The sequence below is a fragment of the Schistocerca americana genome, chromosome 10, assembly GCF_021461395.2.
Source record: "Schistocerca americana isolate TAMUIC-IGC-003095 chromosome 10, iqSchAmer2.1, whole genome shotgun sequence".
Classification (NCBI taxonomy): domain Eukaryota; kingdom Metazoa; phylum Arthropoda; class Insecta; order Orthoptera; family Acrididae; genus Schistocerca; species Schistocerca americana.
In genome coordinates, this window is record NC_060128.1 from 178,203,423 (window position 1) to 178,229,928 (window position 26,506).

At 50.1% G+C, this 26,506-nt stretch overlaps 1 protein-coding gene across 1 annotated transcript in view; it reads right to left on the bottom strand.

Moving 5' to 3' along the window:
- Nucleotides 1–26,506, bottom strand: part of LOC124552361 (suppressor protein SRP40) — a 305,872-nt gene that overhangs the window by 179,201 nt on the left and 100,165 nt on the right. Inside the window, exon 2 of the mRNA XM_047126627.1 lies at nucleotides 19,018–19,208. Coding sequence (XP_046982583.1) covers nucleotides 19,018–19,206 — 189 coding nt within the window. The 5' untranslated portion in view covers nucleotides 19,207–19,208. The remainder of the gene's footprint in view (nucleotides 1–19,017; nucleotides 19,209–26,506) is intronic.

The window sequence follows — 26,506 nt, forward strand, 5'->3', positions numbered from 1 at the left end:
CAATAGTTTCACATTTTCCTGTGTCAGAGAGGGAGACACCACCATTGTGAGTACGCCTGCAACAGACCTGGCGTTCGCCGTGCCTAGCTGACGTGACGTCACCAACAAGCGCCGAGGCCTTCCTTCGAGTCGGTGTTGGTGCAGCTCGGCGCCTTTCGAGGCGGCGACACGACACGACACGACACGACACGACACGACCTCCTGGCCGCTGTCAGCCAGTGGCATCCCGGCAGCGGGAAGACAAGCGGGCGGAGAAAATCAGTATAAAGGCAGGATTCCTACCAAAGTAATAACACTGAAGCGCCAAAGAAACTGGTATTGGCATGCGTATTCAAATACAGAGACATGTAAACAGGTACAACACGACGCTGCGGTCGGCAACTCCTATACACGCTGGTCCATTTATAGTGACCGGGCCACATATCTCACGAAATAAGCATCAAACGAAAAAACTACAAAGAACGAAACTCGTCTAGCTTGAAGGGGGAAACCAGATGACGCTATGGTTGGACCACTACATGACGCTGCCACAGGTTAAACGGATATCAACTGCGTTTTTTTAAAATAGGAACCCCCATTTTTATTACATATTCGTGTAGTACGTAAAGAAATATGAATGTTTTAGTTGGACCACTTTTTTCGCTTTGTGATAGATGGCGCTGTAATAGTCACAAACGTATAAGTACTTGGTATCACGTAACATTCTGCCAGTGCGGATGGTATTTGCTTCGTGATACATTACCCGTGTTAAAACGCACCGTTTACCAATTGCGGAAAAGGTCGATATCGTGTTGATGTATGGCTATTGTGATCAAAATGCCTAAGAGCCGTGTGCTATGTGTGCTGCTAGGTATCCTGAACGACATCATCCAAGTGTCCGGCCCGTTCGCCTGATAGTTACGTTATTTAAGAAAACAGGAAGTGTTCCGCCATATGGGAAACATCAACCACGACCTGCAACAAATGATGATGCCCAAGTAGCTGTTTTAGCTGCTGTCGCGGCTAATCCGCACATCAGTAGCAGACAAACTGCGCGAGAATTGGGAATCTCGAAAACGTCAGTGTTGAGAAAGCTACATCAGCATCGATTGCACCCGCACCATATTTCTATGCACCAGGAATTGCTTGGCGACGACTTTGAACGTCGTGTACAGTTCTGCCACTGGGCATAGGAGAAATTACGGGACGATGACAGATTTTTTGCACGCGTTCTATTTAGCGACGAAGCGTCATTCACCAACAGCGGTAACGTAAACCGGCATAATATGCACTATTGGGCAACGGAAAATCCACGATGGCTGCGACAAGTGGAACATCAGCGACCTTGGCGTGTTAATGTGTGGTGCGGCATTATGGGAGGAAGGATATTTGGCCCCCATTTTATCGATGACAATCTAAATGGTGTAATGTATGCTGATTTCCTACGTAATGTTCTACCGACGTTACTAAAAGATGTTTCACTGCATGACAGAATGGCGATGTACTGCCAACATGATGGAGGTCCGGCACATAGCTCACGTGCCGTTGAAGCGGTATTGAATAGCATATTCCATGACAGGTGGATTGGTCGTCGAAGCACGTTCACCGGATCTGACCTCCCCGGATTTCTTTCTGTGGGGAAAGTTGTAGGATATTTGCTATCGTGATCCACCGACAACGCGTCACAACATGCGTCAGCGCATTGTCAATGCATGTGCGGAAATTACGGAAGGCGAACTACGCGCTGTTGAGAGGAATGTCGTTACACGTATTGCCAAATGCACTGATGTTGTCGGACATCATTTTGAGCATTTATTGCATTAATGTGGTATTTACAGGTAATCACGCTGTAACAGTATGCGTTTTGAGAAATGATGAATTCACAAAGGTACATGTATCACACTACAACAACCGAAATAAAATGTTCAAGCGTACCTACGTTCTGTATTTTAATTTAAAAAACCTACCAGTCACCAACTGTTCGTTTAAAATTGTGAGCTAAATGTTTGTGACTATTACAGCGCCATCTATCACAAAAAGAAAAAAGTGGTCCAACTAAAACATTCATATTTCTTTACGTACTGCACGAATATGTAATAAAAAATGGGAGTTCCTATTTAAAAAACGCAGTTGATATCCGTTTGACCCATGGCAGCGCCATCTAGCGGGCCAACCATAGCGCCATCTGGTTTCCCCCCTTCAAGCTAGAAAAGTTAAGTTCTTTGTAGTTTTTTCGTTTGACGCTTATTTCGTGAGATATTTGGCCCGGTCACAATCAATGGACCACCCCTGTATAAGATAAGTGTCTGGCGCAGTTGTTCGATCGGTTACTGCTGCCGCAATGGCAGTTTATCAAGATTTAAGGGAATTTGAACGTGGTGCTGTAGTCGGCGCAAGAGCGATGGGACACAGCATCTCCGAGGTGGCGATGAAATGGGGGTGTTTCCCGTACGACTATTTCACGAGTGTGCAGCGAATACCAGGAATCTCGTAAAACATCAGATCTCCGACATCGCTGCGCCGGAAAAAGATCCTGCAAGAACGGGACCAACGAACACTGAAGAGAATCATTCAACGTTACAGATGAGCAACAATTCCGCAAAATGCTGCAGATTTCAATGGTGGGCTATCAACAAGTGTCAGGGTGCGAACCATTCGACGAAACATCATCGATAGGGGCTTTCGGAGCCGAAGGTTCACTCGTGTACCCTTGATGAATGCACGACACAGAGTTTTACGCCTCGCTTGTGCCCATAGGTACCGATATTGGTCTGTTGATGACTGGAAAAATGTTTCCTAGTCGGACGAATCTCGTTTCAAATTGTATCGAGACAGCCTCACGAATCCATGGCCCCTGAATGTCAGCAGGGGACTGTTAAAGCTGTAGAAGGCACTGTAATCGTGTGGGCGTGTGCATTGGAGTGATATGGGACCTCTGATACGTCTAGATACGACTCTGACAGGTGACACGCACGTCAACATCCTGTCTGATCACCTGCATCGATTCATGTCCATTGTGCATTCCGACGGACTTGGGAAATTCCAGCAGGACAATGCGACACTCTACGCGTCCTGAATTGCTAAAGAGTGTATCCAGGAACACTCTTCTGACTTTAAACACTTTCGTTGGCCACCAAACTCCCCATACGATTATTGAGCATATCTGGGACGCCTTGCAATGTGCTGTTCAGAGGAGATCTCCACCCCGTCCTACTCTTACGGATTTATGGACAGCCCTGCAGGATTCATGGTTTCAGTTCCCTCCAGCACTACTTCAGACGCGCTACGGCCGCAGGTTCGAATCCTGCCTCGGGCATGGATGTGTGTGGTGTCCTTAAGTTAGTTAGGTTTAAGTAGTTCTAAGTTCCAGGCGACTGATGACCTCAGTGTTAAGTCCCATAGTGCTCAGAGCCATTTTGAACTACTTCAGACGTTAGTAGAGTCCATGTCACGTCGTGTTGCAGCATTTCTGCGTGCTGGTGTGGGGGCGCCTACGCGATGTTAAGCAGGTGTACCAGATTCATTGGCTCTTCAGTGTTCTACAATGCCCCAAGCATACTATATCAACTTTATTATAAAAAGTAGTAAATACAGTCATGTTCTGAAAAAAAAAAACAGAGTACCTTGCACGATTAGGGATCGGACGTTCATACTGACAGGACACGTACACCCAGACCACACCCAATATTATTCTGGTCTCGGCTACGTCAACAAATTACTCCGCCAGGGACATGACTTTCTCAAGTCAAGCCCTGAAATGAGATCATCCCTTGACAAAATTCTCCCCACACCACCCAGAGTTCCCTTTCGTCGCCCCCCTAACCTCCGTAACATCCTTGTCAGACCCTACAATATTCCCAGACCACCTTCTCTACCCAGCGGTTCCTACCCCTGTAACTGACCCCGCTGCAAAACCTGCCCCATGCATCCCCGCCCCCCCCCCCCCCCACAACCACCTACTCCAGCCCAGCTACTGGTAAAACATACACAATTAAGGCAGGGCCACATGTGAAACAACACATGTCATTTATCAACTGACATGCCTGCACTGCACAGCCTTTTACATTGGCATGACGACAACTAAACTGGCTGAGCGCATGAACGGGCACAGAGAAACTGTCCGCCTAGGAGATGTCCAATACCCAGTAGCACTCCAGCATAATCCTAGGGACCTGCTACACCGTACCTGCCATTTGGCTTCTCCCACCCAACACCAGTCGGTCGGAACTGCGGAGATGGGAACTTCCACTCCAACACATCCTTTCATCCCGCCATCCCCATGGACTCAACCTATGTTAACCAACCTCACTCCCATTTACTCTTCAGTCTTCTTCTCTTTCCCTTCCCTCTTTAGCCATTCACGCATCTTTTCATCCTACATAGCTGTGTTTATCTTTATACTATATACCGCTTCACTTCTGTATGCGTCCTCTTCGGTTTGAAGCTGGCACAGTACTTACAGTGGAATATCTTTGGCTTCCCTCTGACACCCATGCCTCCATCTTTGCTACCCTCCCTGCTTACCTTTCCCCTGTTGCTTCATAACCTGGGTTGTGAGTGACTGAATCTGTTGTGACTTGGCAAGACAGCCAAGCCACTACGAGGTGAAGCCGAAAGACACGCGTTTAAGCACACGCAGGCTGGCGTGAGGTCTGGAACAGTTAAGGGAATTTATAGTAGCAAAGAACGTAAGTAACTACTGGAATACTTAACTTTAATTCGTAATTGGTGAACATCGGTCTGACGGTAAATGCATCACAAGATAAATAGCAAATGATAATGGCGCCTTGCTAGGTCGTAGCAAATGACGTAGCTGAAGGCTATGCTAACTATCGTCTCGGCAAATGAGAGCGTATTTTGTCAGTGAACCATCGCTAGCAAAGTCGGCTGTACAACTGGGGCGAGTGCTAGGAAGTCTCTCTAGACCTGCCGTGTGGCGGCGCTCGGTCTGCAATCACTGACAGTGGCGACACGCGGGTCCGACGTATACTAACGGACCGCGGTCGATTTAAAGGCTACCACCTAGCAAGTGTGGTGTCTGGCGGTGACACCACAGAATCCACTCTCCCTTCTTCCCCTTTTTTCCCCACTCTCCTCCCTGATGAAGGAACAAAGGTCTGAAAGCTAGGATACGTAAATTTTCTGTTCTGTTTTGTGTACCTATCGGCTGTACTGAGCTAAGTACTGGCCAGCCCCTCTCTAGGTTAGTATTTGTTTCACATCTTTATACGAGATTGTCCATTAATCATTTGGACACGTACATTAGCATGTTCCGCAGAACTGATTAGCATTTGAACCACGTCGGCCCGCGGGTTCAAGGTCAACATAGACATCGCAGCGCAGCAGCACCTACTATAAAATGTGACTACGGCTCTCGTTGTCGCTGTAAACCGAAGGTAGTGGATCGGTGTGACTTGAACAGATGTGCAGGATGCCTCGCTGACGTTTGCGCGAACCGTACTGTCAGATAAGAGGGTCTGAAACAGGGTGCATTATTGGCATGCGAGAATCTGATGCATCCATCCGGGAAATTGCTGCTCGTGTGGGAAGAACCGTTCCGTCAGTGCAACGAGTTGAGAGGTTTCATGCCCTCTTTTGCATGTCTCCTCTCATTTACATCAATTTTATTAATGTTCTATGTCGTTGTACGGTGGTAACAGACCGAATAAGGTTACTGTAATGAGATTATTTGTACTGAGAGCTCAAAACAATACTTGTCACTTGATTCCCATGCTTGTTGGTTTAGTTCCATGTGCGGCCTGTGTGAGGCAAGCATCGGAGGACGCGGCACACTGCGTTTCCAGTAGGTAGCTGCACTTCCCTGAATTCTGAGGAGTTCGAACAATTGGCTTAAGCGCCTGGCGGAACGACTATCGTCGGTCTAGTTTCGCCTATTGCATGCAGGGCGAAACGACCTGCGTGACGTCTGAGTGTCACCACAGATTATGTGTTTACCGTTCCGGCGCGTCAGGAACGAAGATTATTAGCACTGACTGACTGCGTTGTCCTCTTGATTCTGAGAAAACTTGTGGATTGTGCCCTGCTGGGTGCGACTGTCTGGCACCGGATGGCCGGCGGTCTAGGCAGGTTGTTTTCGTAGCCGGTCAAACGGCAAGTTCAGTGCCCTCAGCTGAAGAGCAGAGGCATGATTGGTCAACTTAAACTGAGGCTAGTTGGCGTCATAAAGCCCTGTTCCAAATAGGAGGGAACGGTCGCTACTGGCGAGAATCGTGTTCTGAGACAGTGTGGAGGAATTTAGGAATCAGCACTGAATGCTCATTCGCAGTTTTTCGAGGAGAGTAGGGAGTAGAGCAATGTTGGCTTCGCTCTTGCGTTGCGTGGGCAGAAGATTCGGGATCTGATCTTTCTCGGAGTTGGACGGTCTTGCGACTTGGTCGCTCGTTTTCGGAATAACTTAGAATTCTCGGACAGCCTTCACGGCCAGGGGTTGACACAGAGTTGCTGCATGGCAGAAGTCGGCGCCTACGTCATCAGGACGCTGCCTACCGGCGACGTGCTGCAGATTTCAGTACTGGTGCAGTATTTTGCGGCTCCGGCACTGTAAGACCTTATCAATTTTATACTGAATCCCTCAGCAGCACGCGTGCTCGCTTTGCTACAAGCCCATTTTGCATGTTTCTCCATGTGATCCCATTTGAGCTCTCACTACTAATTGAGATACTGCTATATAGTCGGGAGATTAGTATTTGATTCATTAGGACCTCCAGTCATTATCGTCAATCTACAGCCACACAGAGAGTAGGAGCCCCTTGTTCTCGAGCCAACTCTTATTCTCATAATATTTCAGTATACCCTATCCTTTAACCTACAGTGTGTGTCGCCAATCATGTGCATTTATATTCTTATATACAATAAATCTCACTGTGACTTTTAATCCGCATATCATTTCGTAGATATAGCCAGAATCCAATTTCCTGTAGTTTATTACCATAAAGTTCTCTTTTTGAGTAATTACGATTTTTATTAAGTTATTGTGAGTGTGCACTCCTTATTTTACTAACTAGCAGGGTCCACCATCATTTCCTTCCGTTGCCGTTGTGCGCATAATTAATTAGCTGGTAGATAAGGAAGTGGTCGAGTGCATGTCTCGTTCTTAAGCAAGATTCGTCTGAATTAAAGAGGTACAAACTCTTCTCCACCCTGGCACCTCGCAGAGTGTGTGTAGAATCGTTCAGGGAAAGCCGTACAATACGATCAGATGGGTGAGACCACACCAGCCAGACCACACCCAAGGAAGACACCTCACCCGAGTGGCACTGCAGGTCTACGCCCCCCTCGGCGCTGCCACAACGGTGTAACACGTCGCACACTGTCGGATGTGACAGTCCACCGCCATTTACTACGGCAAGGGCTACGTGCGCTTCTTCCACTTCTCCGCTTACCTTTGACGAATGTGCAGAAGCGTTGCTAGACGGCAGGGATGTATGGAACGACGCCAGTTGGGACAGGAATGTCATCATAAATCATCATATGCCCGTGTTAGTGCTGCTATAGTCGGACCCCATTGTCTTCAAAGTGTTACACTGTCGAAACCAGTGTCGAAGGCAATGCGTCTTTCATATTCATAATTACCGGTTTGCACAGAAGTTACTCTCCAACTTCACTATCTAAATTACGAAGTGTACTGTTAGTAACTTACGGATCGTGTCCTGTAACCCTCACTCAACAAATCGAAGATGGTGAGAGGCACCCACTTGCCTTGCTCATACTGTGGCATCAAGCAGTCAGGCCTGCAAGATGAGTGGTCTGGCATGCGAGTGGATTCATTCTTACTTATCGAGTAACATGAACTCTAGTACTCCCACTTAAGTTACAAGTTATCCTCCTATATGATTAATACGCAACGGAAACACGCATCTGACTATCAGTAATTTACAGAACTCTGACTGTACACTATGCACTGGCAATACCACATTTTCTTTTTGTCTTTTATTTAACAGCTTTTGTCAACACGTGGCCACCGCACTGAATATGAATGGCGCACACATTATAAATTCGGGACATTATGACAACATACAATTCGAAGGAAAAGTCCACCAATCTCTTTCTTTTCACTGTCTTATTTATTCCTATAAATTCTCTAACCTAAACACATAAATTCTACAACCTACAACAATAACACATGAGAAATTCAGCCCTGTGGGCATGGCTTTACAATGGTGAATCTCTATATTATGGTCTCGTAATTATTTTTAACGCTACAGTGCACTTTCTGGATAGGATGGTGGATCTTTTATTATACCTCACACTTCGACTCTCATAATCATCATCACGAAACTATCCTCCAGACCGAGCGGTACAGAAGGAACAAGCATAACCCACTAATCTTTTGAAACTACCTTGCTACTCTCCCATGCAAACCACACATACCCAAATTACATGACATACACCACACTACGACATGGATTACAAAACACTAAATAGTCACAACATTATCACTTTCAGCTTTCCCACTTCAATTAGTATTTATCCCAGTTTCACACGACACTGCCCCACTTCGTAATTCTACTTTCCTACTATGAACTCTGGAATATATGCACGTCTACCTGTGCAATGCAAGCCAAGTGGCGTTGCTGGATAGACGGCCGACTCACCTTGCTTCTCTCTCAGAGTTTTAATCTAGCGTCACACGGAATCATATCACGCAAAGTAATATTAAGAACGTATTCATCACACACGCGAGTCCTCAACTGATACCATGGACGAGTACTTCTCTTTATCTTTTGTCTCATACACAGTTTGAGACTCACACAGTACTCACCACGTGGAAGTACTCGTCTCTAATTTCAAGTCCTGCACACGCCATTTCTTAAATATTTCAACTTATGGTACACACGCTATTTCTTAAATATTTCAACTTATTGTACACACGCTAGTAATCCAGCTAAACTTAAGCACGCGGAAGTATTTCAACTTATTGCTACACGTGGTTTCACTGTGACCGTTGGTCACTTCCGAAGATTACTACAATCCCATTAATATTACCTGCCTGACATTTAATTCTCCCCACAAAAGTTCCTGAAATAGAGAAATTAATATTTCAAACTACTCTTAAATATTCCACATGCATACCATGTCTCCACTCTTTCGTCATTATGGAGCACAACTAAAAAAAGGTCTTAACAGCACAAGATCCAGCGGCAGAGTGCTGACCACCAAAGGTGGCCAAAGGATCGACTCAAAGATCATCATATATTCACATTCACTATCTGCAGTTAGCAGACGACCATACATTCATTCATTTCACAGATCTCACCAAACTGGATATAGGGATTTACTTTGTGGGAGTGCACATGTGATCAATTAAATAAATAAATTGTCATTCTTTCCCACACTGGTATCCGGCTTCGCTGTTAATTGAAATTGAGTTATTTTACAAAAAAAAAGTGTTGTTCTGACAAAAATAATGAAGTATGTTGTACCTATTTTCAATGTCGGGCGGTACTGTACCCTTTCAATGGTACCTGAGTTATTCCTAGACACAATGAATATAGTTGAGGAACTAGAATGGAACGAGCTTCTAGATAATAAAAAACCGTTTTTACGTGTAATTGTATGTGTGTGCACGACAGTGAAAAATTTATCAGAACTCAATGAACCCTGGACCTTGATGATGTGTTGTGGCTTGCGTACCATATGTGCAACCACGACAGAGACTATCTTTTGGGAGGCCTGACATATATGTGGTTCCTGAAGAGGGCAGCAGTTCGCCAGTAGTTGCAGGGCCAACAGTCTAGATGAGTGTCTGGGCTGGAGGCCATCATGGTCTTACTGATAAATTGTTTAAGCCAAGTTTACAATTTGAAAATTGTTATTTGTGTGCCTGAAGTTAATTAATTATATATATATATATATATATATATATATGTGTGTGTGTGTGTGTGTGTGTGTGTGTGTGTGTGTGTGTGTGTGAGTGAGTGTGTACATAATGTTACATAATATTCTTATAATATATACATACCATGTGTCTGTCAATTGTAAAGTAATATGTAGCAAGAAAAAGGCGTTTAATATATACACTGGAAGTGTATGAACGAGTGGTAGCATCCTAAAATTAAAAGTGGCGACCCTGCCAGGAGAGGGCAATGCACTGGTTGCCCGCCCGGGTGCACCCGACCCCACTGTGCAGGCTGGGCGCGCTACGTGACGCACAAGAAAGCCGCCCCCCCTCCGCCCCCGCGCTGCCCCTCCGCCCCCGCCTTTGTGGCAGCAGCGCCCTCGAGACGCGGTGGAGCGCCTCTCGCCTTTCACCTGGCCCCTCGACTTTGGCGCGCCCTTGCCGAGGGCCGGGCTGCTTAGTGCTTACCTCCCGCCGTCAGCGCCGCCTCCTCCTCTTCCAGCACCCGAGTATTTCGCGCTGGCGCTGCGTTTCCTCGGTGAGGCCGCGCGGCGTAATACGAGTGCACTCGCCTGCCACGTCTGCGTCTATCATTGCCGTAACTAGCTGCTAGAGGGGGAGCCCTTTCTGGCGTCAAACACCGCGGCTCTGTTACGTGTGCCCCACTACGAGATCTACTGCAGCCAGTACAAAGACACGGGCAGGGGCAGCAGTTCTCAGTCAGACTGCAACGAGAGTATTGGATAGATCTACATCTACATCTGCAACTCAACTCCGCAATCCTGCTTATGTCGCGAGGGCAGCCCGTACCACTACTAGTCATTTCCTTTCCTATTCCACTCGCAAACAGAACGAGAGAAAAACGACTGTCTAAATGCTTCTGTACGAGCCCTAATTTCCCGCATCTTATCTTCATGGTCCTTATGCGCAATGTACACTCAAGCTCATAAATTAAGCATAATTGCAGAATGCGGTTCCACACAACGTGGCACTACACAAAACTGGCCCTAGTAGCATAGCCACATAGGGAGTACACACGACACAGATCTGTAAGTCCACGGTATTGCCGATAAGTTGAGAAAACCGTCTCGAAACACATGTGCTGCAAAATGCCACCGTTTCCTGCGAATGTACCCCGACATCAGTATGGGATATGATCACCATGCACATGTACACAGGCCGCACAACGGGTTGGCATACTCTGGATCAAGTGGTCGAGCAGCTGCTGGGGTATAGCCTCCCATTCTTGCACCAGTGCCTGTCTGAGCTCCTGAAGTGTCGTAGGGGTTTGAAGACGAGCAGCGATACGTCGACCGAGAGCATCCCAGACGTGCTCGATGGGGTTTAGGTCTGGAGGACAGGCAGGCCACTCCATTCGCCTGATCTCCTCTGTTTAAAGATACTACTCCACAATGGCAGCTCGGTGGGGCCGTGCGTTATCATCCCCCAGGAGGAAGGTGGGACCCAGTGCGCTCCTGAAAAGGCCGAACATACTGGTGCAAAATGACGTCCCGATACACCTGACCCGTTACAGTTCCTCTGTCAAAGACATGCCGTGGTGTACGTGCACCAATCATAATCCCACCCCACACCATCAAACCACGACCTCCATACAGGTCTCCTTCAAGGACATTAAGGGGTTGGTATCTGCTCCTGGTTCACGCCAGATGAAAACCCAGCGAGAATTACTGTTCAGACTATACCTGGACTGGTCCGTCAACGTAACCTGGGACCACTGTTCCAATGACCATGTATTGTGTTCTTGACACCAGACTTTACGGGCTCTCCTGTGACCAGGGGTGAGTGGAATGGACCTTGCAGGTCTCCGGGCGAATAAACCAAGTGTCCAGAATGAGATTTTCACTCTGCAGCGGAGTGTGCGCTGATATGAAACTTCCTGGCAGATTAAAACTGTGTGCCCGACCGAGACTCGAACTCGGGACCTTTGCCTTTCGCGGGCAAGTGCTCTACCATCTGAGGTAGGAGAGGAGATACTGGCAGAAGTAAAGCTGTGAGGACCGGGCGTGAGTCGTGCTTCGGTAGCTCAGATGGTAGAGCACTTGCCCGCGAAAGGCAAAGGTCCCGAGTTCGAGTCTCGGTCGGGCACACAGTTTTAATCTGCCAGGAAGTTTCAAACCATGTGTGTTCACTCGTCTGGAGACAACTGTTCCAGTGGCTTCGGTAAGGTCCCGAGCAAGGCTACCTGCAGTATTCCGTGGCCGTCTGCGGCCACTGATGGTGAGATATCGGTGTTCTTGTGGTGTCGTATACTGTGAACGTCCTGTACAGCAGCGCATGGGCACATTTCCTGTCTGCTGGAAACGTTGCCATAATCTTGAGATCACACTTTGTGGCTCACGGAGGGCCCGTGCTACGGCCACCCGTGTTTGACCAGCCTCCAGTCGCCCTAGTAGTCTACTCCTCATACCGTCATCAATGTGTGTTCTTTGAACCATTTTCAACACAGTCACCATCAGCACGTCTGAAAACGTCTGCACACTTACTCGCTGCACCGTACTCCAACATGCACCAACACACCTCTGCGTATGTGGACTGCTGCCAGCGGCACCGTGCGACGACCGCAGGTCAAATGCACCGCTTGGTCATGCCCCGAGGTGATTTAAACCCGCAAATCGCCCACCAGAGCATTGTTTCACCATGTGCCAGTGTTATCATTAATTTATGAGCATGAGTGTACGTTGGAGGGACCGAGGAAGTCAGTTTCAAATGCCAGTTCTCTAAGTTTTCTCAGTAGTCTTCCTCCCTCTAGGGATTCCCATTTGAGTTCCTGAAGGATCTCCCTAAAACTTGCGTCTTGTTTGAAATTACCAGTAACAGATCTAGCAGCCTCTCCTTTGAACTACTTCTATGTCTTCCTTTAATCCAACCTGGTACGGATCTCAAACGCCCGAGCAATACTCAAGAATAGATTGCACCAGTGTCCTGTATGCGGTCTCCTTTACAGGTAAACCATTCTTTCTTAAAATTCTCCCAATAAACCGAAGTCGACCATTCGCCTTTCCTGCTACAGTCTTCACATGCTCGGTCCATTACACATCACTTCGCAACGTTAGCCCCAGATATTTAAACGACGTGACTGTGTCAAGCACGACACTACTACTGCTGCTGTATCCGAACATTACGGGTTTGTTTTTCCTACTCATCCGCATTAACTTACATTTTCCTACTTTTAAAGCTATCTGCCATTCTTCATACCTGTTACAATTGTTGTCTAAGTGATCTCGCATCCTCCTACAATCTCTGAGCAAACAGCCGCAGATTCCTGCCCACCCTGTCCACCAAATCATTTACGTGTATAGATATCAACAGCGGTCCTGACACACTTCCATGGAACACACCTGACGATACCCTTGGCTCAGATGATCACTCGCCACCAACGACAACATACTGGGTTAACTTACCTGAGAAGCCTTCGAGACGCTCACATACCTCTGAACCTATTCCATACGCTCGTACCACCTTTAACAGCCTGCAATGGGGCACAGTGGCAGATGATTCACGGAAATCTACAAATGTGGAATCTATTGTCCTTAGTTCGCAGTGTAACATTAGTAATTTCAACCTGCCAACATTAACATGCGCTCAATAGTACACGCCTGGTGGCCTAAAGTTATCGAACAATTATAAAGTAAAATAAATAAACCATCGCATAGCAGCGACAGAATCTATCATTCTTTGTCTTTGCCGTTCTTGCGCGGTGCCTGTAAATCTCTAGGTACATGTATCGATAAATGATATAAAAAAGAATTCTGTTGTTTCAAGACAAATGAGGCATTGGGCGCCTCACCTTTTACTGTTCATATTCCATGAAAGGCAGACGCGGACTTCCTGCGTTCCGCATCGGTATTTTATATTTTATGTGAAAATATTGAGTGAATATGCTAATTGTTATTTTTCCAATTAGAAAACATGTAGTTTCTTGTAATTGATAACGAACAGACAGAATCAAGAGGACATTTTGACTGTTACGTATAAAGAATTTAACCACAATGGCCGGCCGGAGTGGCCGTGCGGTTCTAGGCGCTACAGTCTGGAACCGCGAGATCGCTACGGTCACAGGTTCGAATCCTGCCTCGGGCATGGATGTGTGTGATGTCCTTAGGTTAGTTAGGTTTAAATAGTTCTAAGTTCGGGGGACTGATGACCTCAGTAGTTAAGTCCCATAGTGCTCAGAGCCATTTGAGCCATTTGACTGCTGCCTGTGTCGCTCGCTGCTGACAAATAACATAACCATCTCCTTCTATCTGGATGACCTTTGCCAATCAAACTCTACCTACGCCTTGATGAAGTCAAGGACTCCTATCCGCCCCTAGTGTAACTGTTGTCGTGGTACACCGGTCAGAAAACCAATTCACCGTGATGCCACTCAATATTCGCTCACAGGCGTTTAAGTAGTACTCTGCCCGTGTTCACACCGCACAATAAGTGTGGCGGCCTACACAGTGGACAATGCTTAATCGCGAGCGACTCAATATAGAGTGTCACTCCGATTTGCTAACGACAGAGGTGCTCTCCCAGTGAAGTACTAAGGAGAGACTTTGTTCCTCGGTCTTTGTGTACACGTACGAGCGCACTCGCTCTCGTTACGTGTTGCCACGCCAAGAGCGACAACGGAATGGCCCCTTTTTCTTGAAAAATTACAAGGATATATCATTCGCTCTCTTCCCTCACTCCTCTGGCTCTTCGCGTCAGAAACGTTCCGCCAATCAGCGTTGCTCTTTTGAATGGGAGACTGACATTTCGTTTAAGTTGACCAATGCGGAAATATGTAGCATCTCCATTAGGCGTATACTGTCCCCCTGTGAGAAATCCGTAACTACGCAGTGGCTCCATCAAAAAATGCGTCTTCTGGGCGCTCCCACACAGTGTAGCGGAATTTGCTTTTAAGTCTAACACGGGGGTCGCTAACCCTTCGCTCTGGCAAAAGCTATTCTCTCTCTGGGCGGTCGCTCTGGCCGAAGTAGGTGTGCTTGACTCACCCCTCTGAAGGGACGGGCCTTTCAGTGGGCTGGTTGCCTCTTTAGAATGAAAATTCTTGTGGCCGTCATGTTGTGCACGCCAGCCTCAGCTTTTTGAACCTAGGTGTGCACTTGCGATTTACTTATTAGATTTGCATATCGCTTACATGAATTCATACAAATTTGACTCTACCTTATAGAGTTCGGGTTCGAATGAAGCGTCTTGATGAGGAGAATACGATTGTGAGGACGGAATATGTAAGAAATGAAGGTCAGGAGACCACTCCACCTTACATTTTCACCAACGGAATATAATATGAAGAGTAGAGCTACACGTTCTCGAAAAGTACAATAGCAACAGTTTGCCAAGCTTTTGCTGTTCGGAGTACGAGCATAGCAAAACCTTGTTGGCCAAAGTTAGAAGGCCAGATCAGTAAAACATTCCGACCATTGATCCTGTGACTACTGAAAGCTCCGCTGCAACTTTTGAGGAACTATAGGTTTTGCTTGGTGCTGCCAAAACATTATGACCACCTGCTTAATAACTTGTTGATCCATCTTTGGAATGTAATACGTCACCGATTCTGCGCATCATCTATCAGACACTTTGTTGGTACGTTTGTGGAGGTATGCAGCATTAGATGTCTATGCACACGTCGTGTAATCCTCGTGGCCAGCCGCTGTGGCCGAGCGGTTATGGGCGCTTCAGTCCGGAACCGCGCTGCTGCAACGGTCGCAGGTTCGAATCCTGCCTCGAGAATGGATGTGTATGATGTTCTTAGGTTAGTTAGGTTTAAGTAGTTTTAAGTCTAGGGGACTGATGACCTCAACATGTTAAGTCCGTTAGTGCTTAGTACCATTTGAACCATTTTGTAATCCGTGTAAATAATGGGCCTCTCTGATTTGTGTACGCAGTGGTTGCGCCTGGTAGCGACCCAAATCGGTTCCATAGGATTTACATCAGGCGAATTAGGTGGATGAGACAAGAACGTGAGTTCACTATAATGCTCCTCAAATCACTGTAGCACGGTTCTGGCTTCGAGACACGAACAGTTATACTACTGAAAAGTGACACCTCCGCTGGAGAAGGCATGAAGCGTGAAGGGGTGCAGGTGCTTCGCAGCTGTCAGCGTTCTTCGATTACTACCGCAGATCCCATGCGAGTGCAGCATAATACTGCCCCCACCAAAATGCGTCCATGGCGCGGTGCACATTTCGAGCTGCCTTTCGCGTGTTTGTTTTTATTTTGCTTTAGGGCGCAAAAAACAACAGGGGTTGTAGTAACCAAAACCAACCGCGGAACGCCTTGGGCTGCGGATCAGAGCTGCCAGGCTGGGAAGCCGCCGGCGGTGGAGCACGCACCACCGCGTAAAAACAAGGACGAGTCGGACGACAGACCAACGACAACTGACAACGACCGACTATGAGCGACACAACAAGGAAGAGATAAACAACGGAGGCTTGTGGAAACCAGAACACCAAACACCAAACGTAAATTCCCTCGGAACCAGAGCCAGGCAAATGTCAACAACGAGCAACGACCAGAACGCAGTACCGCCGAGATAGAGACGCAATCCAGAGCGAGTACCAGACTGCCTGGACTAGGGCAGAGCGTGTCCCTATATACGAAACCGGAGGGAGCGGCTATTGGCCGCTGTCTGCACGTGGCGTAGCGGTGGCGCCCTAGCTGCGCGAGAGCCGCTGCGCGGAAGAGCCGCCGCGGACGCGGAGCCCTCTATGGGCTGGCCACGCCCATTTGTTCTGGCGCGTGTTCGACTTCCGCGGCGGGAGGTACTAGAGGGATCATATGCGGCAAAGTCAAAACACGAAGACACAGAGGAGTTGAAAAAAAACGACTATACGTCAGTCCCAAGCGACAGCTAAAAACAGGGATGTGGATGAGGAGGAAGATGAGATTAGTGTTTAATGTCCGACAACGAGGTCCTTAGTGACGGAGCACAAGTTGGGATTACAGAAGGATGGGGAAGGAAATCGGCCGTGCCCTTTCAAGGGAACCATCCCGGCATTTGCCCTAAGCGATTTTAGGGAAATCACAGAATATCTAAATCAGGATGGCCGCACGCGCATTTGAACCGTCGTCCTCCCGAATGCGAGTCCAGAGTCCTAACCACTGCGCCACCTCGGTCGGTACAGGCACGTGGAATAAGGGCTAAAAAAGACACCATACAGAAACGGAGGTCCAAATGTAAAAAGTAAAACGCGATCGACAGCCCTCGCGTCATTTGCTAAAACTGCCGAAAATTCAGACGACAAACCCAAGCGGGAACGCAAACGGTTAAAAATGGAAATTCCGTTAGGAAGTGACGTAAACTGAAAACTTGGGCGGATTGTGTACAAAGTGGTGGGGGAGCGCCACTTATCAAATGACGATGCTTAAAAGGCACTGTCCAGTACGTACCTAGTGCAAATGACCTCCTCACTGCGGGAGGGTCGAGAGGAGGTCCTCCAAGCCGCTGGGAGAGGCTTAATAAGGGGGAGCTTATTCCCGTGAAGGGAGGACCAATGGCGATGCCAAAGGGACATCACCTCCTGACAGACGGCAAAACAGAGATCATCGCAGGGAATACGGGTACTCACGGGCTGAGGTAGGAGCGTCAGCAGCCTCGTGACCCGACAGGCCGAGATGACCAGGGACCCACAGAGACATCACACTGGCTCCACCAAGACTGTCCGAGCGACATTTTTCTTGGACCCGCTGCACTAAAGAATGGGCGGTGTACAGCGCACGTAGACTTTGAACGGCGCGTCTTGGAGTGAACCAAAGCGATGTTGTTCGGATATGGAGGAGATACAGAGAGACAGGAACTGTCGATGACATGCCTCGCTCAGGCCGCCCAAGGGCGACTGCTGCAGTGGATGACCGCTACCTACGGATTATGGCTCTGAGAAACCCTGACAGCAACGCCACCATGTTGAATAATGCTTTTCGTGCAGCCACAGGATGTCGTATTACGACTCAAACTGCGCGCAATAGGCTGCATGATGCGCAACTTCACTCCCGACGTCCATGGTGAGGTCCATCTTCTCAAGCACGACACCATGCAGCGCGGTACAGATGGGCCCAACAACATGCCGAATGGACCGCTCAGGATTGGCATCATCTTCTCTTCACCGATGAGTGTCGCATATACCTTCAACCACAGAATCGTCAGAGACGTGTTTGGAGGCAACCCGGTCAGGATTTGCGCCCTACACACTGTCCAGCGAGTGCAGAAAGGTGGAGGTTCCCTGCTGTTTTGAGGTGGCATTATATGGGGCCGACATACGCCGCTGGTGCTCATGGGAGGCGCCGTAATGGCTGTACGATACGTGAATACCATCCTCTGACCGATAGTGCAACCATATCGGCAGCATATTGGCGAGGCATTCCTCTTCATGGACGACAATTCCCGCCTCGATCGTGCACATCTTCTGTATGACTTCCTTCAGGATAACTACATCGCTCGACTAGTGGCCAGAATGTTCTTCTCCCATGAACCCTGATGAACACGCCTAGGATAGATTGAAAAGGGCTGTTTACGAACGACATGACCCACCAACCACTCTGAGGGATCTACGCCGAATCGCCGTTGAGGAGTGGTGGGACAATCTGGACCAACAGTGCCTTGACGAATTTGTGGATAGTATGCCACGACGAATACCGGCATGCATCAATGGAAGAGGACGTGCTACTGGGTATTAGATGTACCGGTGTGTACAGCAATCTGGACCACCTTGAAGGTCTCGCTTCATGGTGGTACAACATGCGATGTGTGTTTTACATGAGCAATAAAAGTGGCAGAAATGATGTTTATGTTGATATGTATCCCAATTTTCCGTACAGGTTCAGAAACTGTGGGATCCGAGGTGATGCAAAACTTTTTTTGATGTGTGTGTTACCAGTACATCTGCTATCCCCCATTGGATCAAAATGGACGTCGTCTTTCGAGGTGTACTAATTGCTTTCCGGCTGTGTACTCGGGGGTAAAGGTGGCAGGTCTGCACAGCTTGCAGAACATTCCGATCTTTTCCAACGCATTAGGATTCAACTGTGACCCCATATCGACTGCAGTTTCAGTACCAACGAGGCAGGTGCCGTCTACACAGTGTTAAAATTTGCTGGGGGAAGGTTATACACAAGTAACAACAAAACACACGCAATAGTCGTGCAGTTATAGAGATGTGGTTGTCGTGGCTCACCTCTGCGAGGAACTCCGTAGGCGCCGAGGAGACGGACTCGTCGGCGTCGGTGTACTCGCTGAGGTCCTCCGCGCTGGCCGACTTCTCCAGCTGCAGTTCCAGCTCCAGGCCTTGGGTCTGGACAGCCACGGGGGCGACGCTGCCGCTGCCGCCCACCGCCGGGGGCGGCGAGCCGCTCTTCGCGTCCATCACTGCCGGCACACAGCGGAAACACACACTCAGCCCCCGCCGACCACATCACTGTTAATTAAACTTAACCTGCTGAACCCAAGTAGATGCCAGTTTAATGGAGACAGTGGCAGCGGGGAAAATCGAACGCGGGACCGCTTTGTTGGGCACTGCATGCACTTCTGAGGTGTCATCGAGTATGAAAGAGATGTAAAACGGAACGTCACATGTGATATACGCTGGTAAGCCAAAACATTACGACCACTGCCCATCGCGAAGTTGGATGCCGCCTGGTGGCGTTGCGGGCACTTCATGCGGTAACAAAAGCGTGCAATCAGGGCAGACACAGATGGGGGTCACCCTAGCGAAGACAAGGGCTGCAAATGAGGAAATCCACTGACATAAGCGACTGTGACAAAGGGCAAGTTGTTATAACGCACAGCCTGTGAACGAGTATCTCAGAAACGGCGAAGCTGGTCGAATGCCCACGTGCTACTGTCACGGGCCTCTACAGAAAGAGTTAGGAGGACAGAGAAACTACCACTAGGCGCTAAGTGGTTGGACGTCCACGGCTCTTCAAAGAATGTGGGGTTTGGAGGCTTGTCTGATCTGTAAAGTAGGAATAGATGGTGATCTGTGGCATCTCTGCCGAAGAGCACAAGTGTTTTGGAGCACACCGTTCGTCGTATATTGTCGAACATGGAGCTCCGCAGCAGGCCACGCTTGCGTGTTCACATGCTCCCCCCTGCGGGTTCGGGGGTTAGAATAGGCCCGCGGTATTCCTGCCTGTCGTAAGAGGCGACTAAAAGGAGTCTCAAACGTTTCGGCCTTCTGTGATGGTCCCCTCTCGGGTTTGACCTCCATCTATCTAAATTATTCCGAAGAGCGAGCCAATTGGGGAAGGGCACCTTACATGGTGCACTGTATCCTTCGTGCAATTAGACCTATAGCCGTCTTTCTCGTCGTTGCCATGGTGTCCCGCTCGTTTTCGATCTCCTGGGCGATTACCACGCTGCACTCTGCAGTGTTTCTTTTAACTGTGACGACGACCTTGGCCATTTTTGCACCTAAGATCCAGCACGGTAGCCAGTCCGTTGTGGTGGGGTCGCCATGTACCCTCTTGGTTGTAGCCCCCTGACAACACAGGGATCGCTCTACTGATGCCTGCGCCGTTCACTCCCCACGTATGCCAAGGAGTAGATGCCCATCTCTCTGGGGCTTCAGGACTCCCGGCAATGGCCATCCTGCCAGGTGGCCTTTGCTGTGGCTGGGTGGCGCCCGTGGGGAGGGCCCTTGGTCGGAGTGGGTGGCATCAGGGCGGATGACCCGCAATGAAGCGTGGTACATCATCTATCGCTGGTGGGCCTCCACCAGCAGTCTCTAAGCGATCGAGGTCTAACCTCAACGTGAAGAAATTGGATCAGAGATCGTTTCCATCCCTAGCTACTCCATGGGAGGAACGACTTGCTAAAGAAGGCAGTGGAGAATATTCACCCCGGTACCTCGTGTGTACGCGGGTTGATGGAGAATCTTTCATGTCGACCAAGCCCCAGTTTTTTGTGGAGCATTTAGAGGACAAGTTCGGGGAGGTGGAGGGCCTGTCCAAGATGCGCTCTGGTTCTGTGCTCATCAAAACGGCATCCTCTGCCCAGTCACGGAGGTTGCTCAATTGTGACAAGTTGGGGGATGTTTCCGTTAGCATCACGCAGCATAAGAGTCTCAACATGGTCCAGGGTATTATATTCCACAGGGATCTTCTTCTGCAGTCCGACGATGAATTACGCGCCAACCTCGAACGACGAGGTGTTCACTTCGTCCGGCGCGTCCATCGGGGTCCGAGGGATAATCAGGTAGCCACCGGTGCCTTCATCTTGGCCTTTGAGGGTGATGTCTTACCCGAAAAGGTTAAGGTGATGGTTTACCGTTGTGATGTGAAACCATATATCCCTCCTCCGATGCGGTGTTTTAAATGCTGGAAGTTCGGGCACATGTCATCTCGCTGTACTTCCAGCATCACGTGTCGGGATTGCGGACGTCCTTCGCATCCTGATACTCCATGTGCTCCGCCTCCCATTTGTGTTAACTGTGGCGAACACCATTCCCCCTGCTCACCGGACTGTCGCATCTTCCAGAAGGAAAGGAAGATAATGGAATATAAGACCCTGGACCGCCTGACCTACACCGAGGCAAGGCGGAAATATGAGCGGCTACATCCCGTGCCCATGACATCCACCTATGCCGCTGCTGCACAAGCAGTCCGATCCTCTCCCGTGTCATCACGTACTGCTGCCTCTCAGCTATGTCTCAATGCACCGGCCCCCTTGGTTGTTGGGGGCACTTCGCCCACTGTTGCTCCATCTACTCCAGGAGCAACACCACCCCAACCATCGGGGACATTCGTCCCCCCTTCCCAGCCGGAGAAGCGTAGGGCTTCTTCGGCCACTCCAGCCAGGAAGGGGTCCCTTGGGGCCCTCCCTTCCCAGGCTTTGCCCAGTGTCAAAGCGGACCCACGCAAAGTTTTGAAACAACAACCGGTCGCTGGTCATCGGGCTTCACGGTCGTCGTCCGTCCCCGAGACTGACCCAGTGGGGCCCTCCCAGCCAGACCCTCCCAAGGCACAGCGTGCGAAGCCGTTGAAGAAACAGGCTCCCAAGCAACCTGACATTGCGGTGGCACCTGTCCCACCGCAACCTTCAAACTCTGCGTCTGAGGACGAGGTGGAGATCCTGGCGTCCGCTGAGGACCTCGATCTCGCCAGTCCCTCCGACGCCATGGAAAGCACTGGCGCAGGTGCACACTTGGAGGCAGCAGGTGACCCGGCGGCGTAATTTGCCTTCCCCGTCCCGTCACGCCTTTTTCCAGCAATGGCCAGTACCATCCTCCAGTGGAACTGCAGCGGTTTCTTCCACCATTTAGCTGAGCTCCGCCAACTTATCAGCCTTCGCCCTTTCTTCTGCATTGCTCTCCAGGAAACTTGGTTTCCAGCGATGCGAACCCCCGCCCTCCGTGGCTATCGGGGTTATTACAAGAACCGAGCAGCTTATGAAAGGGTGTCTGGTGGCGTCTGCATATATGTCCTTCACACTCTGCACAGCGAGTCTGTCCTTCTCCAGACGCCTTTAGAGGCTGTCGCTGTACGCGTATGGACGCCACAGGCTATTACCGTCTGCAGTCTTTACATTCCACCGGATGGTGATGTCTCGCAGCATGTCCTGGCTGCACTGGTCGCCCAATTGCCGCCGCCTTTCTTGCTATTGGGCGACTTCAACGCCCATAGCCCTCTGTGGGGTGGGTCAGTGGCCACAGGTCGAGGCGCCATCGTTGAACATTTGTTGTCGCAGCTCAATCTCTCGCTGTTAAATGATGGCGCCTTCACACACTTCAGTGTGGCGCATGGCACCTACTCCGCCATTGACCTTTCCATCTGTAGCCCTAGCCTCTTACCGTCTGTCCAATGGAGTGTGCATGACGACCTGTGTGGTAGTGACCATTTTCCGATCATTTTGTCACTACCACAGCGCCACTCTTCTGGGCGCCCTAGCAGATGGGCTATGAATAAGGCTGACTGGGACTTGTTCTCCTCCACTGCCGCTTTTGAGCCTCTCTCTACCGCTGACATTGATGCGGTGGTTCAATCGGTCACCACTGGCATCGTTACTGCCGCCGAATCTGCCATTCCCCATTCCTGTGGGTCCCCTCGGCGGAAGGCTGTGCCTTGGTGGTCGCCTGAGATCGCTGAAGCGATTAAAGACCGCCGGCGGGCGCTCCAGCGTCACAAGCGACATCCCTCCCTCGACCACCTTATCGCCTTCAAACGGCTGCGTGCGCGGGCCCGCCTCCTTATCCACCAAGGCAAGAAGGAGTGCTGGGAGCGGTATGTGTCCACCATTGGCCTCCATGTCACTCCATCGCAGGTCTGGGCCAGGATTCGACGCGTCTACGGCTATCGGCCACCTGTCAGCGTCCCTGCGCTCTCACTGAATGGAGCAGTTTGTACCGACTCCGACGTCATTGCAAATCGCTTAGCAGAGCATTTTGCTATGAGTTCCGCTTCTGCGAATTACCCCCAGGCCTTCCGCTCCATTAAAGAGCGGATGGAACGTCGGAGCCTTTCGTTTCGCACCAACCACACAGAATCTTACAATGCTCCATTTAGTGAGTGGGAATTTCGCAGTGCCCTCGCTGCTTGCCCTGATACCGCTCCTGGGCCAGATGGCATCCACTGTCAGATGCTGAAACACCTTTCCGTGGACTGCCAGCGGCGCCTTCTCGATCTTTACAACCGTCTTTGGGTCGAGGGGGAGTTTCCGTCGCAATGGCGGGAAGGCATTGTCATCCCCGTTTTGAAACCTGGAAAGAACCCTCTGGAGGTGGACAGCTACCGTCCCATTAGCCTCACCAACGTTCTTTGCAAGTTGCTTGAACGGATGGTGAGCCGACGCTTGCATTGGGTACTGGAGTCTCGGGGCCTTCTGGCTCCATCTCAGGGTGGGTTCCGTAAAGGCCGCTCCGCCGCCGACAATCTGGTGAGCCTGGAGTCGGCCATCCGTACTGCTTTTGCCCGCCGTCAGCACCTGGTCGCTGTCTTTTTCGACATGCGGAAGGCGTACGATACGACGTGGCGTCATCACATTCTTTCTACGCTCCATGGATGGGGTCTTCGGGGTCCTCTGCCGACTTTTATCCGCAATTTTCTGTCGTGTCGTACCTTCCGCGTGCAAGTCGCGGCCTCGCATAGTTCCTCCCACGTCCAGGAGAACGGTGTGTCACAGGGTTCCGTTTTAAGTGTCTGTCTGTTTTTAATAGCCATTAACGGGCTTGCTGCGGCCGTGGGAAACTCTGTCTCCGCTTCCCTGTATGCTGACGACTTCTGCCTTTATTACAGCTCTACTGGCATTGCAGCTGTTGAACGTCAGCTACAGGGCGCTATCCGTAAGGCGCAGTCTTGGGCTGTAGCGCATGGGTTTCAGTTTTCGGCAGCCAAGACCTGCGTTATGCATTTCTGCCGGCGCCGAACAGTCCATCCTGAGCCGCGGCTTTATCTTGCCGACGAACTCCTTGCTGTGGTGGAGACCCACAGGTTTTTGGGGGTGGTTTTCGATGCCCGGTTGACTTGGCTGCCTCATATCCGGCAGCTTAAACAGACGTGTTGGCGGCATCTAAACGCTCTGAGATGCTTGAGCAACACCCGCTGGGGCGCCGACCGCTCTACACTGTTGCGGCTCTACCAGGCGTTAATCCAGTCCCGTCTGGATTATGGGAGCCTGGCTTATGGCTCAGCATCCCCATCTGCGTTACGGGTGCTGGACCCGATTCTCCACAGCGGGATACGCCTTGCCACTGATGCTTTCCGCACCAGCCCTGTGGACAGCGTACTAGTGGAGGCAGGTGTACCTCCACTGCGGTTCCGACGCCAACGTTTGCTGGCCGCTTATGCTGCCCATGTTCTAAGCTCGCCCGGGCATCCAAACTATCGTCTCCTGTTCCCGCGGTCGGTCGTCCGTATGCCCGAACGTCGGCCCCGGTCTGGTTGTACAATAGCGGTCCGCGTCAAAGAGCTTCTCTCTGGGCTCCAGGCTTTCACTGTTCCACCTCCTTTCCGGGCTACTTTGCATACACCCCCATGGTGTGTTCGTCGCCCTAGCCTTCGGCTCGACTTGGCACAGGGCCCTAAGGACTCAGTCCCTCCAGAGGCCTTCCGCCGCCGCTTTTATTCCATCCTGGCCACGTATCAGGGCTCTGGTGTTGTTTACACTGACGGTTCGATGGTTGCTGGTCGTGTCGGATATGCGCTCACTCTAGGGGACCTTTCCGAACAACGTTCCTTACCGGATGGCTGCAGCGTTTACACTGCTGAACTGGTCGCCATCTCTCGTGCCCTAGAGTACATCCGCTCCTGCTCAGGTGAGTCCTTCGTTATCTGTAGCGATTCCCTGAGCGGTTTACGAGCTCTCGACCAGTGTTTCCCTCGTTCTCGTTTGGTGATGGCTATCCACGAGTCTCTGCATACTCTCGCCTGTTGCGGCCGCTCTGTGGTCTTTGTGTGGGCCCCCGGTCATGTCGGTATCCCGGGTAACGAACATGTTGACCGCCTGGCGAAAGAGGCCACCCGTAAGCCATCTCTGGACGTTGGCCTCCCAGAGACTGATTTGCGGGCAGTCTTCCGCCGCAAAATCTTGGCGCTATGGGACGACGAATGGCGCGAACTGCCAATGCGCAATAAACTCCGTGCTGTCAAGGAGACGACGGCTGTGTGGCGGTCATCCCTGCGAGCAACTCGCAGGGACTCGGTAGTTCTTTGCCGGCTCCGCATTGGCCACTCCCGGCTGACACACAGTTATTTACTGCGCCGGGAGGACCCTCCTCTATGTCGCTGTGGGGCAGCTTTGACAGTGGCCCACATTTTGCTGGCCTGCCCCCTTTTAGCTGTGGTCAGGCAGACATTTGCGCTGCCTGCTACGCTCCCTGCCCTTTTAACAGACGACTCCACTATGGCTGACTTAGTTTTACGTTTTATTCGGGCAGGGGGATTTTATCATTTACTCTGAGTGTTTCTGTTTTATTTTATTGTTTTGTGTTGATTCTGGCCTTTGGCCTCTGGTTTTACACTGATTTTTTAATGTGTTTCTAAGTGGTTGGCCTTTCCTTTTTTATGTCTATGGTCGGCCAACCACCGTCACACTCTGTGTGGTTTTAGTTTGTTTTGTCTTGTCTTTGTCTCAGTATCTCTTGTTCTGTATCGTCTGTGATCTCTTCTGTTCCTTGTTTTTATTCTGTGTGGGTGTTCTTTGTCTTTGGAAAAAGGGACCGATGACCATGGCAGTCTGGTCCCTTTAATCCCCCAAACCGTGTTCACATGCTGACACAAGGACATCGGCAATTAGGATTGCAGTGTTCACGGGACCATCGGGTGCAGCCAGCCGCTGGTAGTGGCACATGTCGGCACTAATGACGTGTGTCGCATTGGATCTGAGGAAATTATCTCTGGATTCCAGCGGATATCTGACTTGGTGAAGGCTGCCGGTCTTGCTTACGAGATGAAGGCAGAGCTCACCATCTGCAGCATCGTTCACAGAACCGACTGCGGACCTTTGGTGCAGAGCCGGGTGGAGGGTCTGAATCAGAGGCTCAGACGGTTTTACGACCGTGTTGGCTGCAGATTCCTTGACTTGCGCCATAGGGTGGTGGGGTTTCGGGTTCCGCTGAATAGGTCAGGAGTTCACTACACTCAGCTGGCGGCTACACGGGTAGCGGAGGCTGTGTGGCGTGGACTGAGCGGTTTTTTAGGTTAGAAGGCCTCGGGAAAGTACGGGGTGGGCTG